General features: G+C 38.6%; 3 protein-coding genes and 1 pseudogene across 4 annotated transcripts in view; 1 reads left to right on the top strand and 3 right to left on the bottom strand.

Annotated features, from left to right (window-relative positions):
• Positions 1-2078, top strand: part of LOC141381831 (protein NLRC3-like) — a 26493-nt pseudogene extending 24415 nt beyond the window's left edge. The window contains exons 9-10 of the transcript XR_015483994.1: positions 107-153; positions 586-2078. The product of XR_015483994.1 is annotated as a protein NLRC3-like (transcript). The remainder of the gene's footprint in view (positions 1-106; positions 154-585) is intronic.
• LOC100537855 (uncharacterized) overlaps positions 1-17315 on the bottom strand; it is a 150258-nt gene that overhangs the window by 52482 nt on the left and 80461 nt on the right. The gene's annotated exons all lie outside the window — the stretch shown is intronic.
• LOC147845162 (uncharacterized) overlaps positions 1-17315 on the bottom strand; it is an 83481-nt gene that overhangs the window by 30005 nt on the left and 36161 nt on the right. The gene's annotated exons all lie outside the window — the stretch shown is intronic.
• On the bottom strand, positions 2143-15701 carry LOC147845164 (uncharacterized). Its single transcript, XM_088650763.1, is given in 11 exon segments — positions 2143-2555; positions 2740-2783; positions 2887-3051; positions 12284-12327; positions 12480-12547; positions 13345-13525; positions 14657-14806; positions 14864-14958; positions 15028-15134; positions 15136-15197; positions 15621-15701. Coding segments are annotated over 9 exon segments (801 nt in total). The 3' UTR covers positions 2143-2555; positions 2740-2783; positions 2887-3038.

Below are 17315 nucleotides of genomic sequence, written 5' to 3'. Positions count from 1 at the left end.
GCCCCTGGGCCTGTCTCCATAAGGCCTATTGGTTAATCCGGCCCTGGTGTGTGTTATAAGCTGATGTTTGTGTACTGACTGAATGATAATTTGTGTGTGTTTACAGTCTGGATCATGGAGGAGAGACGAGGATTACAGCAGGACTGCACAAATGTAGGACTACACACACACACACACTCTCTCAAACACACACACGCATGCACACACTCTCTCATACACACACACACAATTCCTCTCTCTCTCACGCTCACACACACACACAGCAGTGAACACATGCTCACACACACACACACACACTCTCTCTCTCAAACACACTCCCCCTATCTCTCTCTCACACACACACACACACCAACACACACACACACAGCAGTAAACACATGCGCACACACACACACACACACACTCTCTCTCTCTCACACACACACTCCCCCTTTCTCTCTCACACACACACACACACACACACACACAGCAGTAAACACACACACACTCCTCCTCTCTGTCTCTCGCTCTATCTCTCACACACACACACACACACACACACACACACACAGCTGTGGTTATAAATGTGTGTGTTCTTGTGTTCAGATGTCTGTTTCCTCACTCTGGATCCAAACACAGCACACACTCAACTCATTCTGTCTGAGGAGAACAGAGAGGTGAAGAGTGTGAGAGAGAATCAGCCGTATCCTGATCATCCAGACAGATTTGATGTTTATCCTCAGGTGTTGTGCAGAGAGAGTGTGTGTGGACGCTGTTACTGGGAGATTGACTGGAGTGGAGATCATGTGTGTGTATATCAGTGTCATATAAGAGCATCAGGAGGAAGGGAGGAAGTGTTGAGTGTATGTTTGGATGTAATGCTCAGTCTTGGAGTTTGATCTGCTCTTCCTCCAGTTTCTCATTCTGGCACAATAACACACGCACTGTTCTCCCAGTGTATCCGCTCAGCAGGAGAATAGGAGTGTTTGTGGATCACAGTGCAGGAACTCTGATCTTCTACAACATCTATAGAGACACAATGAGCCTCATCCACTCAGTCCAGACCACATTCACTGAGCCGCTCTGCCCTGGGTTCTGGCTTTATTATGGATCATCAGTAAAACTGATCTGAAGACTGACGAGAGATTTACCCAGAATCCTCTGCAGGAGCAGTGTGTGTGTGTGTGTGTGTGTGTGCGAGTCTGTATTTGTGTGTGTGCATGCATGCTTGTGTGTGAGAGAGTATGTGTGTGTGTGTGCATGTGAGAGTGTCTGTTTTTGTGTGTGTGTGTGCGACAGACAGTGTGTGTGTGGGAGAAAGTCTGTGTTTGTGTCTGTCTGTGTGTGTGTGTGTGTGAGAGAGAGAGCACGTGCGTGTGTGTGCGCGTTTGTGTGTGTGTATGAGAGAGAGAGTGTGCGCGTTTGTGTGTGTGTGTGAGCGTGTGTGTGCGCATGTGTGTGTGTGCGTGTGTGTGTGTGCGCGCATGTGTTCACTGCTCTGTGTGTGCATGTGTAGTGTGAGAGTGTCTATGTTTGTGTGTGAGAGAGAGTTTGTATTTGTGTGTGTGAGTGTGCACGACAGACAGTGTGTGTCCATGTGCATGTTTGTGTGTGTGTGTATGTATGTGTTCACTGTTATGTGCGTGTGTGTGTGTGTGTGTGTGAGAAAGTCTGTTTGTGTGTGTGTGTTCGTGTTTGCGTGCGTGCATGCATGCATGTGTGTGTGTGGGGGAGAGAGAGAACACGTGTGTATGTGTGTGTGTGTATGTGTTCACTGTTATGTGCATGTGCGTGTGTGTGTGTGTGCGCGTGCGTGCGTGTGTCTCAGTCTTCATCAGTGTCATCATTGATGTTGATGAAGTGTACTCCAGGATGCTGCTGTGTTCAGATCAGCTCATTCTTGTCTACAGATTGATCTTCTTCATTGTTTCTCTGTTGTTTGAGCACAAATAATAAAAGTCAATGTCAAATCCACTGCTGATATTAGAATGTGATGATGAACATGGAAATGTCTGAATCCTGTCTGAATCTCTGTCAAATCTTGAATCAACTGTAGAGAAATCCAGCAGCTCAATGAATAAAGGAGAAATGAAGTGTGACGTTTGTTTCTGCTCTTCTGATCTTCTTCTTCTTCATGATTTGACTTGAACTGAACAATAAAAACACATTTATTCCAGTATTTATTGATCTGTTCATGTTAGTTGATGACAGTAAAGTTGTTCTCTGTTAGTTCTTGTTGACTCTCAGTGCATTAACTGATGTTCACCAGCACAACTGTGGATTAATAATGCTTCAGTAAATGTCTGATCACTCTCATTCATTACGAGTCAGTAACTAGGATTCATAAATGCTCTACAAGATTCATTTACTGTTCTGAATTAACATTAACGACAGCTTAATGTAGAGTTTGATCATCATAAGACACACAAATACACCAACAGTAGAGTTAAATCTCCATCACATGTTGAGTTTTCTCCATCACTAACACACACTTCATCACACAGCTCCTCGTCTTCTCCGTCTCCTCTTTCTGTTTCTGCTGTGAGATTCTGATGAGGGTTTCAGCAGTTTTGCTTCTAAAATCAAGATCACAGACACAAACACACTCACACACATTGTGCTGATCGCTTTTATTTAATCACCCTAATTAAACAAAGATAAACCAGGATCCTCCCTTCGCTATATTTCTTAGCGAGAGTTTAGTTAAAGGATCGTCTTTAGAATGTATTTTGAAAAATAATAAATTAGATCATACTTTACCACACAGGGTAGCTTAGATGGGTTCTGGAAAATGAAGTCAATGTCTACTCCAGTGAAGAAAAGAAATAAAATTCACTTTTATTAATAAATAAAATCCAGTGAAAAGTAGAATAAACAAAAGACAAATAACAGAAACAAAATCCTTACTTTATGCTCCGTTAAGGATAAAGGGCAACCAACCCCGGTGTACAGAAGTCAGAAAGCGCGAAGCTGATGAGTACATGTCAGCTTTTATACTCATGCATAGATAGGGATCAACCCTGAAACCGTGTTGGGAGACAGTGTCTCAGAGACAGTGTTCATAAATCAATCCTAAACACAGGTGCACACAATAATCAACTCATACATTAAAGGATCATGCTAAATCACTTAAACAGTAAAGAGACATAGTCATCCGAGTACATTATAACATATAAATCAACATTTAGGCAGTTTTATTATCAGCCTTAATTTATAGTGTGCCTACACATTTATGCACTTAGATTCATGTGTGTAAACTGAGCAGAGGGGTCAGCGAAAGTTTCTTCAGCTGGTTTGGCGCGCCCTCTGTCGGAGACATCTCTCCTTTCTCTTACGCTTGGCTTCATCATTAAAAGTTGTGCTTTTACTCATAGAAATATCAGAATACATCAGTGATTTTTTGTGTCTCGTATGATTACTGTCATCAGACCAATCAGACACTACAATATGAATGGAAGTCTATGGGAGGAAAAGCCCAGTGTGACCGCAGCTTCAGATGTGTTGCTGACAGCTGTAAACAAACGTGATTTAAAATTTGATTTCAATTAAAACTGTGGTAATTTGTTTACCAAACGGTATCCGTTTTGTGCCAATATTTTGGGAGCTCTACACATGATACACACATTTATCTGCAAAGCCCCAAACTTGGCACAGTTCATCACAAACTTAAGTACCATTTATTTAGCGGTGTGCATTTAAAGATCATTTGTTTGGGTCATATGTGATAACGTGAACAGCAATCCCACACAGAAATCTGACACATGTCAGTGTGTACGTGCAAATTAGGATACATAAATGACATACATGTTCATATGTGGATTTTGCATATAAAACATGTCATTTATGTAACATGCATTTCGACATATATCAAATATGTCCACTTAGAGAGAAAAGTCCACTAAAATCTTATCATAAACAACAGGCTAGGAACATGTCCATATCTGTAATTCCAATGGTTGAAAGCATAAGTGGCATTTTTGCAACATTTCACAATATATGTTGCATATTTGACACGTTTTATTCAAGTAAAATCCAAACGTGAATCTGTTTGTCTCATGTAATTAGTATATTCTTCATCTATGCATATGGGATATTACATTTGAAACTTCTTATTTCAATCATGCTGTACTTTAAATGGTTTTAATACATGACTTTTTATCTGTTAATGATTCTTGCAGATTTATAATGTATATTATATATGTCTTTACATGTTTGATTATACACATTTTTCTAACATTACCTAGGATATTCTAATGCAGTGTTTTTCCGATATCTGTGGAGTCTTTGTGCTCATGGTAAGTTTGACAATGTACATGGACAACCGCATTAGTAATTCAGAACTAAACAACATGTTTGACTTTCAGTATGTCGTGTACATCACTCCTGTGGTTGAGTTTGACTATTCTGAGGTGAGTATTTGCTCAACACTTTGTTAGCAAGTATAACAGAAGAATTTTTACCATTGCAGTAATAGTCTTTGCATTTAAAACAGGCTATATGACATGCATAAGGAGATGGTGGTGTGCGCTCCTGCTTGACAGCTCAGGGTAAATATTAAATCTTTTTATACATTTAAAGTGATGTCAGTTAGCACTTTGCAATTCATTTCTTTTTTTTTTTCTCAAGGTCTGCTTAGGATTGAAAAAAGACCCAGAAAAGTGTAAAGCTTATCTGAGGCACCTGTACTCTCAATGCAAACATAGTAAGTTAGCAATAAAAAAAAACAGAAAGGTTAAATATATTACATACACATTCACACACCGGCCACATTAGGTACGCCTCTTGTCAATTCTCGGAGAGCTGCAGCTCTGCAGTTTTGCTCCAACCCCAATCAAACACCACAGCTGATGTACTAATCAACGTGATCAAGATCCTTTTGAACACCTCGATTATTTGGATCAGCTGTGTTTGATTAGGGTTGGAGCAAAACTGTGCAAAGCTGCGGCCCTCAGAATTGATTTTGACACCAATGGCTTATTAGTACCGAGTTGGACCCCTTTTGCCTTCAAAACTGCCTTAATCCTTCGTGGCGTAGATTCAAGAAGGTACTGGAAATATTCCTCAGAGATTTTTGGTTTATATTGACATGATAGCGTCAGACTTGTTGGCTGCGCATTCATGCAAATTTTCCATTCCACTATGTTTGTCACTGTGAGTGTGTTTAAGCATGCTTGTTAACTTATTTATATTGTGACGAGTCTCTTAGACCAACCCACTGATCAGCTGAAGCGGGAAGGACAGAGACTCATCTGCGCAATTGAGAACACCTGATTTGGCCTCTATAAAAGCCAGCAGTGTTTGCTTGGAGGAAGCCGTGCTTTTGCTCCTGTTTGTTTTGTTTTGGTTCTTTTTAGCTTTGGTTAATCTTTGATTTTGGCTTACCTAAAGTGAGCACTTTATTATTCTTTAATGTTTAAATAAATGCTTTTGGTACCAAACCATCTGGTGTATGTCCTCCCTTCAGTTTTGTCATCGCCTTTGAGCCGGGTCATGACAAATATGGGGGCTCGTCCGTAAGTTTAATTTGGTAATAACTTTGTTGAATTAATGAATTTCGTTAATCTAATGATTAATTCGTTAAGTATATATATTTTTTTGACTAATATTCGTTTTGTTGCCAATATTTGTGGAGGATTATATTAGATGGTTTGGTTTCTTTTTGTTTGACGGGAGCACGGCCATGGATTTGGGTAAGTCTGACTTCTTTGTGTATTTGTGGAGAGATTTGTTTTGGAATATGCTTTTCCCTGGGCAGGTTTAGTGAGGTGTCCATTGGATGCTTCAAAATATTTCTCGGGTACACATCCGTGTTTTGCAGCAGTGGCTTGTCAATTGTTCGCTGTTGCAAACGCTGGTTTATAGTGTATAAGAACCCGCCGCAAGTAACTGTATGAAGACTAGGGTTGAGTTTAGTTAGCTGTTTAGTTAGCTTTCAATGGCTTCGAAAGTTGAAACATTTGTTAGTGCTCCATCAGAGGATTTGTTAAATGATTTACCTAAAGATCAGTTGATAGAACTTGCCGATCGCTACGAGATTAATTTGTCAAGTCAAGATAAACGTGTCTAAGATAATGTTAAATTGTTGATAAAGACGGAGTTAATGGATCGTGGAATTTTAGCATTTGAACTGTCTGAAAGTGCGTCTGATTTGATTGAGACCACTACAATGTCTCCTTTAACGTTTGAGCAACAAAAACAACTGTTGTTAATTCAAAATGAAATGAAAGAAAAATTATCAGCAATGCAAAATTGCGTGGAGATGTCTAAACTGCAGTTTCAGCAACAACAGCTTGATTTAGAGCGATATAGGTTAGACTTGATTAGAGATGGAAAATTATTACCAACTACAAGTGGGGAATGTAGTTCGTCGTCAAATTCAGATATAGTAGCAAACTTGAGGCTTATTCCAAAATTTGATGAAAAGGATGTTGAACGTTTCTTTTTATTGTTTGAACGAGTAGCAAATGCACGAAATTGGCCAGATGAAGATCGCACGCTCATGCTGCAGTCTGTGTTTATGGGTAAAGCTCAAGAGGCGTATTCTTCTCTCGGGGTAGAGGATGCAAAGAATTATTCAAAAGTCAAAAATGCAGTCTTGAGGGCTTATGAACTGGTCCCAGAGGCCTATAGGCAGAGATTTAGGTCCTGGAAGAAAACTGATAAACAAACCCATGTTGAGTTTTTGCATGATATTTCTGTTTTCTTCAGTCGCTGGTGTTCAGCCTCTGATGTAAAAACATTGGATGATTTAAGAGAACTAATGTTGCTTGAGCAGTTTAAAAACTCTGTGACCGAACGTACAGCGACATATATCAGCGAGCGTAAACCTAATACAGCAAGTGAGGCGGCCGTAATGGCTGATGAATTTTTTCTCATTCATAAAACCTCTTTTGACAACAAAAAGACTGAAATGAGCTTAAAAAAATAAATGTGGCATGATTCTGACAAATTTTCTAAATTTAGGCGTACTTCACCGGATAGTCTCGTTCGGGTTGATGAAAAGAAGAGGGCAAATATGTGCAATTACTGCCATCTTTTGGGTCACTGGAAAAATGAGTGTCCTTCATTAAAATCAAAAGAGGATGCTAAAATAAAATCTAAATCTTTTATTAAACCTGTCGCTTTAGCTGAGACCTTTTCAGAAGTGAACAATATTCATAAAAGTAGCTCTCCACGCATTTCATCCTTTTCTCCATTTGTTACAGATGGGTCTGTCAGGTTGGTTGATTCGGAGCAAGTGGTCCCAGTTAAAATTCTGCGGGACACTGGATCTGCAGAAAGTTTTGTTTTGCAATCTGTTTTGCCTTTTTCAAATGACTCATACACTGGAAACAATGTCTTGATTAGAGGTATTGGGTTGAATGTTATATCTGTTCCCCTCCATAAACTTGTTTTAAATTCTGACTTGATCCAGGGAGAAGTGGAGGTGGCTGTGCGGTCCTGTTTACCTGTGGAAGGAGTGCAAGTAATCTTGGGTAACGATTTGGCTGGTGATCGAGTTTGGCGGAATGTTTCACCGAATTTAGTGCTGACATCATCAGAATTGACTAGTGAATCAGGAATTGAAGATCTTTCCTGTTCCTCAAATGTGTTTCCCTCGTGTGTGACGACACGTTCCATGAGTAAAATCCAGGCAGGTGATAGATCTGAAGAGAAAAGGGTGAGTACAGTGTTGGAAATCCCTTCTATCTTAACGGTTTCACGAGAGGATTTGATTAGAGAGCAGAAAGCTGACTCCACTCTCATTGAGTTGTTTGATTGAGTGGTTCCTAATGATACCATTTTTGATCTCTCGTCTATATATTACCTAGATGGGGGTGTATTGTGTAGAAAGTGGGTGCCCCATGGGGAGTTTGTGATTGGTGATCCTATGTTTCAAGTTATAATAGTACCCCAGTCTTTTCGCCAACTTGTTCTGAAAACTGCACATGATACATCTGGACATTTAAGAGTGAAAAAAAACATACAGATTGCTTTTGAGAAATTGTTTTTGGCCAAAAATAAAGTGTGACATATCTAAGTATATCAAGTCATGTCAGACGTGTCAGTTAACTGGAAAACCAAATCAATCTGCAAAACCTGCTCCTTTGTATCCAATTCCTGCTATTAGTAAACCATTTGAACATCTTTTGATTGATTTGTGTAGGGCCTTTGCCTAGGTCGAAGGCAGGGAATGAGTACTTGCTTACAGTTATGTGTCAGGTGACCAGGTATCCAGCTGCCTACCCATTGCTTTCCATCACTGCAAAGTCAGTTTTAAAGGCCTTGACTCAGTTCATATCTGTGTTTGGAATACCCCGAATTATTCAATCTGATCAGGGAAGTAATTTTACTTCCAATTTGTTTGAAGTTTTAAAATCGCTCCATGTTCAACATAATCTTTCCAGTGCTTTTCATCCCCAAAGCCAGGGAGCCCTGGAAAGATTTCACCAGACATTAAAGTCTATGCTGAGGTCATATTGCGTACAAATGGGTAAGGATTGGGAAACTGGACTGCCCTGGTTGATCATGTCTGCTCGTGAAGCTTCTCAGGAAAGTACTGGATTTAGTCCAAACAATCTTGTTTTTGGACATGATGTACGTGGTCCTTTATCTGTTTTGTCTGCAGATTGGATACAAACTGATCCACCAAAAAATGTTCTATCATATGTAAGTGATTTTCATCTTAGAATATTTAAAGCATGTCAACTAGCAAAAGGCTCTTTGAGGAAAGCGCAAGATCGAATGCAGTGACTGTTTGATCGGCGTACGGAAGTACGTTCATTTCAACCTGGTGATCAAGTTCTCGCTCTGTTGCCTGTGGTTGGTTCACCTTTTAAGGCTAAATTTTCAGGTCCGTACACTGTGGCTCGTCAAGCGTCTGATCTTAATTATGTAATTAAGACGCCAGATCGTAAAAAGAAGACTAGAGTTTGCCATGTAAATTTACTGAAACCCTTCTATGACTCCAAAAGTCTTGTAAACACTAAAGTAAATCAAGAGTATCAGGTTGATGCTTTGGTTAAACCTGTTTCACTTGCAGATTTGTCCAATACAGAGCTGTTGCCAACTTCAGTGGTGTTGGGCGGGGATCAGGATGACGAGGATCCTGGAGATTCAATTCTTCAAGGTCGACTACGAAATTCAGAAGTTATAAGTAATTTGAACAATTATTTTAGTCATTTATCACCCCCACAGTGTACTGACTTGATTGATGTGATTCATGAGTATGTTGCTCTGTTTTCCGATACTCCATCTCGCACAAATCTGATTGAGCATGATATTGATGTGGGAGATTCAGTTCCAATTCGACAGCGCTATTATAGAGTTTCCTCTAATAAGAAAAAACTATTTGAAAATGAAATTGACTATATGTTGGAAAATGACATAATTAAACCTTCCTTCTCTAGTTGGGCTTCTCCTTCATTGTTAGTAAGTAAATCTGATGGCTCTTTTAGGTTTTGTACTGATTATCGGAGAGTTAATGCTATAACAAAACCCGATTCATTTCCATTGCCTCGAATTGAGGATTGTGTTGATCAGGTGGGAAGTGCAAGATTTGTCAGTAAGTTTGACTTGCTCAAGGGTTACTGGCAAGTACTGTTGACTAAAAGAGCTCAAGAAATCTCCGCTTTTATTGTACCATCGGGGTTATTCTCGTACAAGGTTATGAGTTTTGGCCTACGAAACGCTCCCGCAACATTCCAACGACTGATGAATAGAGTCATTTCTGGTTTAAGGGGTTGTGCTGTGTATTTGGATGATGTTATTGTATTTAGTGAGACATGGGATGAGCATATAGCCCAAATTAGAGCACTGTTTGATCAATTTCTGAAGGCAAATTTGACTGTTAATTTGTTAAAGTGCAATTTGCAAAGGCCACAGTAGTTTATTTGGGGAAAGTAGTGGGACAAGGCCAAGTTCGACCGGTCCGTGCGAAAGTGGAAGTAATTGATAATTACCCTACTCCTGCCACCAAAAAAGAACTAATGCGTTTTCTAGGAATGGTAGGGTTTTATCGTTGTTTTTGTAGGAATTTTTCTACAGTTGTGGCCCCCCTGACTACATTGCTCCAGGGAAGAACAGTGTTTTGCTGGACTGTAGATTGCCAACAAGCCTTTGAAAAGATAAAACTGCTCTTGACAGAGGGTCCTGTTTTGAAGGCTCCACAGTTTGATAAACCGTTTCAGCTGCAGGTGGATGCCAGTAATGTGGGTGCTGGTGCTGTCTTGTTACAGGCTTCTCAAGATGGAATTTCTCATCCAGTTGGGTTCTTTTCTAGGAAGTTTAATCATTACCAGCTTCATTATTCCGTAATAGAAAAGGAAGCACTTGCTCTGATTTGGGCATTACAGGACTTTGAAGTATATGTGGAATCATCCGTGGGACCTCTGGTGGTTTTTACCGACCACAACCCTTTAGTTTTTCTTCATTCGTTACAAAACCCCAATCAAAGATTGATGAGGTGGTGTTAATTTTTGCAGGGTTACCTGCTGGATATTCACCACATTAAAGGCTCTGAAAACGTAACAGCAGATGCTTTATCTCGTATTTAAGGTTGTATGGTGGTTCTGTTTTCTATCTTTTCCTTCTTCGCTCTTAAATTGCTTCCTAGGCGCCATGGTTGCTGGGAGGAGATAAGGCTGAGGATGGAGAACCACTTTGACCTTTTATACTGAGTTTAAGGGGTTTGTGTGTTTGTTATGTTAAGACTATTGGTCTTTTTCTTTTAGGGCGGGTGTGTGACGAGTCTCTTAGACCAACCCACTGATCAGCTGAAGCGGGAAGGACAGAGACTCATCTGCGCAATTGAGAACACCTGATTTGGCCTCTATAAAAGCCAGCAGTGTTTGCTTGGAGGGAGCGGTGCTTTTGCTCCTGTTTGTTTTGTTTTGTTTCTTTTAGCTTTGGTTAATCTTTGATTTTGGCTTACCTAAAGTGAGCACTTTATTATTCTTTAATGTTTAAATAAATACTTTTGGTACAAAACCATCTGGTGTATGTCCTCCCTTTAATTTTGTCATCGCCTTTGAGCCGGGTTGTGACGGTTGTTTAATCCTCTGTTTTAATTTAGTTGGTTTGGTGTGAGGCTGTGTCTGTAGTTTTATTTCTTCCTTCAATTTCTTATTCCTTCAGTGATTGTGCTTGTTAACAGCAGGTGTTCAACAGCAGGTGTCTGAATTCACTTATTTGTGGTCATTCACTCTGTCTAGTGGACTAAACTAATTGACTAATTTAAGGGCCAGGTGAATGAGGGTGTGGCGAGATTTCAGACACTCTGATTAGTTTCTCAAATACAAGGGTTTTCTACAAAGGTAGATACATGTTACTCTGTGTGACAAAGAGGCAAATCAGCTTCTAACGCCGAGAGGGTTATTTTACCTTTATCTAACTCTAGAATTTTAACACTTTACTCTGAATTACCACAACACTTGAAATTTAACACCAATGAATTTGCTGTGTACTTCTGCACAATTAATGTGCATTAGGTACAAAATCAATTGTTCCTATTTAATAGGCTTTAAATATGCCAGGTAGATATTCTAAATGTACAATTATACAGTATTTTTGATTAAGTAAATAATAAGTACATTTATTTATGGTATACTTAGCATGAAATAAATATATAGTAAATATATTTTAATATATTTATTTTTCACTAAGGTCACCTCAACTTTATCACATTACTATTGCCCTAGGTCAATGTCTTGCTCATTAAATAGGCCTTAGCTAGTTGTGTATGTATAGTAGCAGCTAGTTACTATACACTATAGTTACAGCTAGTTTCAGTACTTTATCACATTAGCCTAAAATTATCACATCAGCCCCATTTTATTTTTAATACACTGGCTGCCTGTGAGCTATTTTTTTAAATTGTATAAATTATAAAGCACTAAATTGTCCAGCTCCCACAATCCATTGTCCACTTCCAACTCATAAATTCTGGGCTCTTACAAATACCTAGATATATAAATTTACACAAGGAGGTAGATCTTTTTTTTTTTTTTTTCTATATCCAAAAAAATGAAATATTTTTTTTAAGAACTTGGAATTTAGTCACACTTTAGTTTTTAGTCCAGATAACTGAATATCGACCATGTACTAGCAAAACCTTGTATCAGTTTTCTACAGACTACTTCAGAGGATGATTTCCTGCCAGGATCAATTACATGACCAGGGAGCTTTCTCGTGCCACAGACATCAATAAAATGAACTTCCATGCTGCTTGCAAGAGACCATTTGAACTTTGTCTACATAATATTAGTTATGGAATAAACTACTTAACATTGCAATGACATTAAATAGTTTGTAAAACATGACTTACCACACAGTGCAAGGCAACCAGTGGACTTTCAATTCTGCTTTTCCCTACACACACACACACACACACACACACACATACACAAACACACACACACAAACACACACACACACACAAATTAATAATTATTTTAGCTGTTTAAGCAATCACCAGAATTGGTCACTGAGACAAGCAAGAAGCCTAATAAAAGACATTTTACCTCGTTTATTCTTTTCCCTGTTATTTTGTCAAATAGAAAGAACTTCTGCCTACTACATTTTCTGCATCCTAAATGTATAAAAGACAAGGAAAGATTATTGAGCAACAAATGTCAAGCTTTGTAGTTGAATATCCAGTTAATAGTTATCATTTTACGAGGTGAACTGTGGTCCCACTTTGTCCTTCCTTTAGTCAATCAAGCAAAATATACTGTGCTAGGTTAAAAATTATCCAAAAAAACAAAAACAAAAAACACCCTGTTAACCAGTCAAAATCAGCTCGGCAAAATATCAACTCATTGTACTGCAAGGTACCTGTAAATGCAAATGAGCTTTGCTTGCCCCGCACCACTTTGCCTGGTATAATAAGTACCAATGTTTACTTTAGCTGTGTTTGGCCGCATTTAGTGATGAAACTTGCCAAAGAGCACATTATTAGGAAAGGACGCTTGCAAAGATGCATAAATAAAAATTATACTAACTTTTGCTGTGGTTAAAGCTGTATCAGGAACAATTCACATGAACATAGTGTCAGATAATACTTATAAAGATTGAACAAATACCACTGGGTTGATTTTCTTTTGAAGGGTGGTTGTGTTCACAAACTGCCAACACACACTGATGTTCAAACAACATTAAAAAGTTTGGTTTGCATCCGATGACCCCTTTAAAATAGCGATTGACATTAACTCAGCCCCTGAACACTGGCCACTTAAACACAGTTAAACAAGTTAAGGACAACTTAATGTTTATTGGCAATGACCTGAAAACCCAGATAAATCTAATTTGCCTGAAGTCAAATTCATCTGAGATCAAATTCATTAATGGTGTGGATTAAGGTTTATCACTGTAAAAAAAAAAACTTACTTTTTTTTCTCTTCTTCACATATTGCCCCTCCTGACTCAGGGACTGGGAGACGGAAGAAGCAGCAGGTAGAGGACAAGAAGGTGGAAGGGAAAGATCAGTGGTCATAGAAGATAGAGAAGAGACAGAGGTGGTAGAAGGGGCTGGTGTTGTCCTTTTCTTTTTTTTTTTGTGTCGCAAAGACTTAGGCCCCGTTTACAATAGTGCGTTTTAGTTTTAAAATGGCGTTTTAGAATGAAAACGATCCGCGTCCACACTCGCGTTTTACCCAGCGTTTCTAACAGCTCTCCGTCCACACCAAAACGCTAAAAATGCACATCACGTGAACACACAGACTCTTTGGCAAGCACTGCAGCCCATCTACCCAGATGAGAGCTCTGCTAGTCGGACTTCTCATCAAGCATCTCCCGCTGGATCTAATCTCACTATATTTATTAAACGGGATATTTCATTCATCTTGTTGTCTTTAACAACATGTTCCCTGACTTTGGTCATTGGAATATATTACTTGTTCTCAGGTAACGTGTTTTGGCTGAGCGCAAAGATAAGTTAATGATTAATGTAAGCAAGTACATTCTGTATATTGACTGATCGCTTGCCTTTATTTCCTATAATGTATAAACTTATTGTATGTTATACTTTTATAATGGCCATTATCGATTATTAAAACTGATATTTAGCAGAAGAGAGGGTGCGTTTCGTATTTTCACTGAAATTGAAAGGAGACAGTTGTTATCGGCTCCGTTTTGTTATAAATATCCACACAGTGAAGATGACGCTCATATATGCAGCACGGCGCCTCAACATTTCTGCTGTCTAAGTTGCTAATATTAAAATGAAAATAGGCAGTTATATCATGTGTACATTTTATTGTTGAGAAAGTGAAACAACGTAGCCAGGGTGATGTGAATGAAGTTATAAAGTACATTGACTGTTCTCTTTGAAGATTTACCTGTGTTCTCGGTATAGTCTGTTTTCCATATCAAACTGAAAAGAAGAGACTGCAGCCTTGATACTGAACTTACACGGAGAAGATGCGGGACTGAACTGTGTATGTAGGCTACTTAATATTGAGGAAAAGCCCCAATCAGAGAGGCGAATGTCTGCAGTCCCACCTCCGTTTTCAGATGTCTCCGTTTTCCATCATCCACACTGAGACGGAGCAGCAGCGTTTCAGAATGAAAATTGCCTCTCCAGCGTTTTCAAAACGCTCCATTTTCGGCGCTTGAGAACTCCGGCGTAGTGTGGACGGATGGCGTAACCGTAGCAAAACCTATGCGTTTTCAAACGAAAACGCATTAGTGTAAACGGGGCCTTAGAGCATGGCAGTGGAGGTGGAGTAGGAGAAAAGTGTGAAGGAAGAACAACAGTAGAGGAGGAAGGAGAAAGAGAAGTTGGAGAGTGTGGGGAAGAGAGAGGAACCAGGTCAAGTGTAAATAAAGTCTCGGACTCCTGTGTGCTTGACTGCTCTATGGATAAGCTCTCCGGCCGCGGAGCGGTGTGGCTCTCTGGCTGCTCCACCATGTGGCTTTCTGGCTGCTCCACTGTAAGGCTCTCCGGCTGCTCCACAATGGAACAGTTGCTCTGCTCTTGACTGGGGCTGTTGTGCTGCTCTGCTATGGGGATGTCATTGTAAATTTATTTAAATAAAAAATATATAGTATTTTTGAAAAAAAATCTCTTACCCTTAGTTAAGATAAATTCATAGGCCCTTTGCATCTTCTCCAAGAATGTTTTTGTGATAGGATTGGGTTGCAGATGGGTTATGATGTCTGCAACCTACTTATTTGATTTTTTTTCTTTTTTTGCCTATAAATAAAATGGGCTTGTAACGCACTGCCTCAAGTTTCCGCACCTGAAATGAACAGAAGCAGTTACTACACATTAGTTAAACTCACTGAAATATTAGATCCATAAGTACTGTATTAAGCAATTTTTTAAATGTAATTTAATGGAGTACAATGTAAGAAAATGAGCCTTAGTCTGTTTTGTAAAGATGATTTAAGAAAAAGCATTACCACAGCTGGTATTTTATATGATCAAAGTTCAATTTCAGATAAGGCCACAGGTACCCTTTCAATTTATAACATTGCAAACATGACTGACTCATTATGTGACAGAGAACACAACTTATTGTTTCTCTTTAACACAATTTAAAGATAAAAATAGAGTCTTTAAATAAACATATGAAGGCCACATCTCACTGGTACTGTGATATGTGACAAACATGTGTACAGTTACACTTTAAATAACACTTATGACATTTCTTTTTACTTACTGCAATACGGGCAGAATCAATTATGCGGCCAACATTTCTGCTTTTCACCACAGCTTTACCCCACTTACTGTCCAGTGACATGTGAGTCTGGCAAGATGGGCAGGGCCTAAATTTGGGCCTTGTCATAACTTTGGAAAAAAAGAAAGAAATATACAGCAGAAAAAAACAACAAAACAGACAGATTAAGACCTATTGTGAGAAAGAGAGAGAGAAAGAGAGAGAGGGGGGGCAGCAATGTAAAGAGAGACAAGAACAAATGACAGATGTGGCTCTTAAAAGTGCCTTTGGTTTGTGTGTGTGTGTGTGTGTGTGTGTGTGTGTGTGTGTGTGTGTGTGTGTGTGCGCGTGTGTGTGTCTGTGTGTGGGTCGAGTTAAATAAAGGAGAAGCTGGTGAATTTGAAGGACCTGGGAAGAGAAAAACAAATATATATATATATATATATATATATATATATATATATATATATATATATATATATATATATATCAGAATTTCTTACAATTTTACCAGTATTTTTTTCATCAGTGTTGGCAGATTGGGCAGTTTTTTGATTGGTTTTGAGTTGTACAACAAGGGATAAATTGGGCGTGGCTGGACAGGTGAATTTTTTATATCCCTGTTGTGCCAAATAACAGACGTGGAAAACACTTTACAATATCAAAACAAGGTAGACTTTTTTAGAGAAGAAATTTACTTTATTATGATTTATTAAATAATTGTGATAAGCCACAGCACTGGCATAGCTATGAATACATTTGTATAGTGTACCATTGCTAAGATTTGTCTTTTTATTCTATAGTTTTGTGTGGCTTTCTCACAATTACTGAAAAACAAACCAATCTGGCAACACTGTTGCTCATCTGAACATTTATAAATGGCTAAAGTGTAGTGAACTACTGTAATATGAAAATACATCATAAAAATCATACAATCGCCTAATTACTTTTAATTTCATGATTACATGTGAAAAAAATAAACAAACTTGGATTTAATTTGCTAACTTAGCTAGCATACTTACTTGCACATATTGTGCAGCTTATTATATATATATTTTTTATTATCTGCTGTCATTTACTCCATCACGAAACAACCACCGTGTACTTCTAAAGGTTCTAAACACAACTTCTTGACCAGACTGAACAGTTTTTGTATCGAAAATGGAAGCACATGTTCACATCTTTATCAATTAAAGTGTTCTACTTAATGAGTGGAAAACCGCAATGGATCTTGGGATCGCGCCATGCAGTGACGTCAGCGCCACATATTAATATATTTATTAATATATAAATAAAAATACAATAAAAAAATAAATCAGTGAACCAAACAATAAACAGACAAACAAATAATTAAATAATATTGCTTTTTATTAATAATCGCATTGCGCTGAGTAATCATTGATTAACCAAACATATAATCACAGCACATTACATACAGTAATCAATGTCAACAAGCCTCCGATAAAAACTAGGAAACACTTAAAGTGCTTAGGATAAGTTACTGGTGTTGCTCGTGCCATGGAGCGTTGTCAAAGTCACTGCTGTTTCACAGACAGCACTTTGATATCAGACAACGAGTGATTTTTAAAATAAAAAATTAGTAAAAGAGCTAGATAAATATGACCTGATGGCCACCAACTGACGAGCCCTGCCATAACTTATTTGTTGTAGCCTGTTTATTTTTATGCCTATTTATCG

Source organism: Danio rerio, chromosome 4 (genome assembly GCF_052040795.2).
Source record: "Danio rerio strain M-AB ecotype USA chromosome 4, GRCz13ab, whole genome shotgun sequence".
In the NCBI taxonomy this organism is placed as follows: domain Eukaryota; kingdom Metazoa; phylum Chordata; class Actinopteri; order Cypriniformes; family Danionidae; genus Danio; species Danio rerio.
The sequence above is the reverse complement of the archived record's forward strand: the minus strand, read 5'-3'. Positions and strand labels throughout refer to the sequence as shown.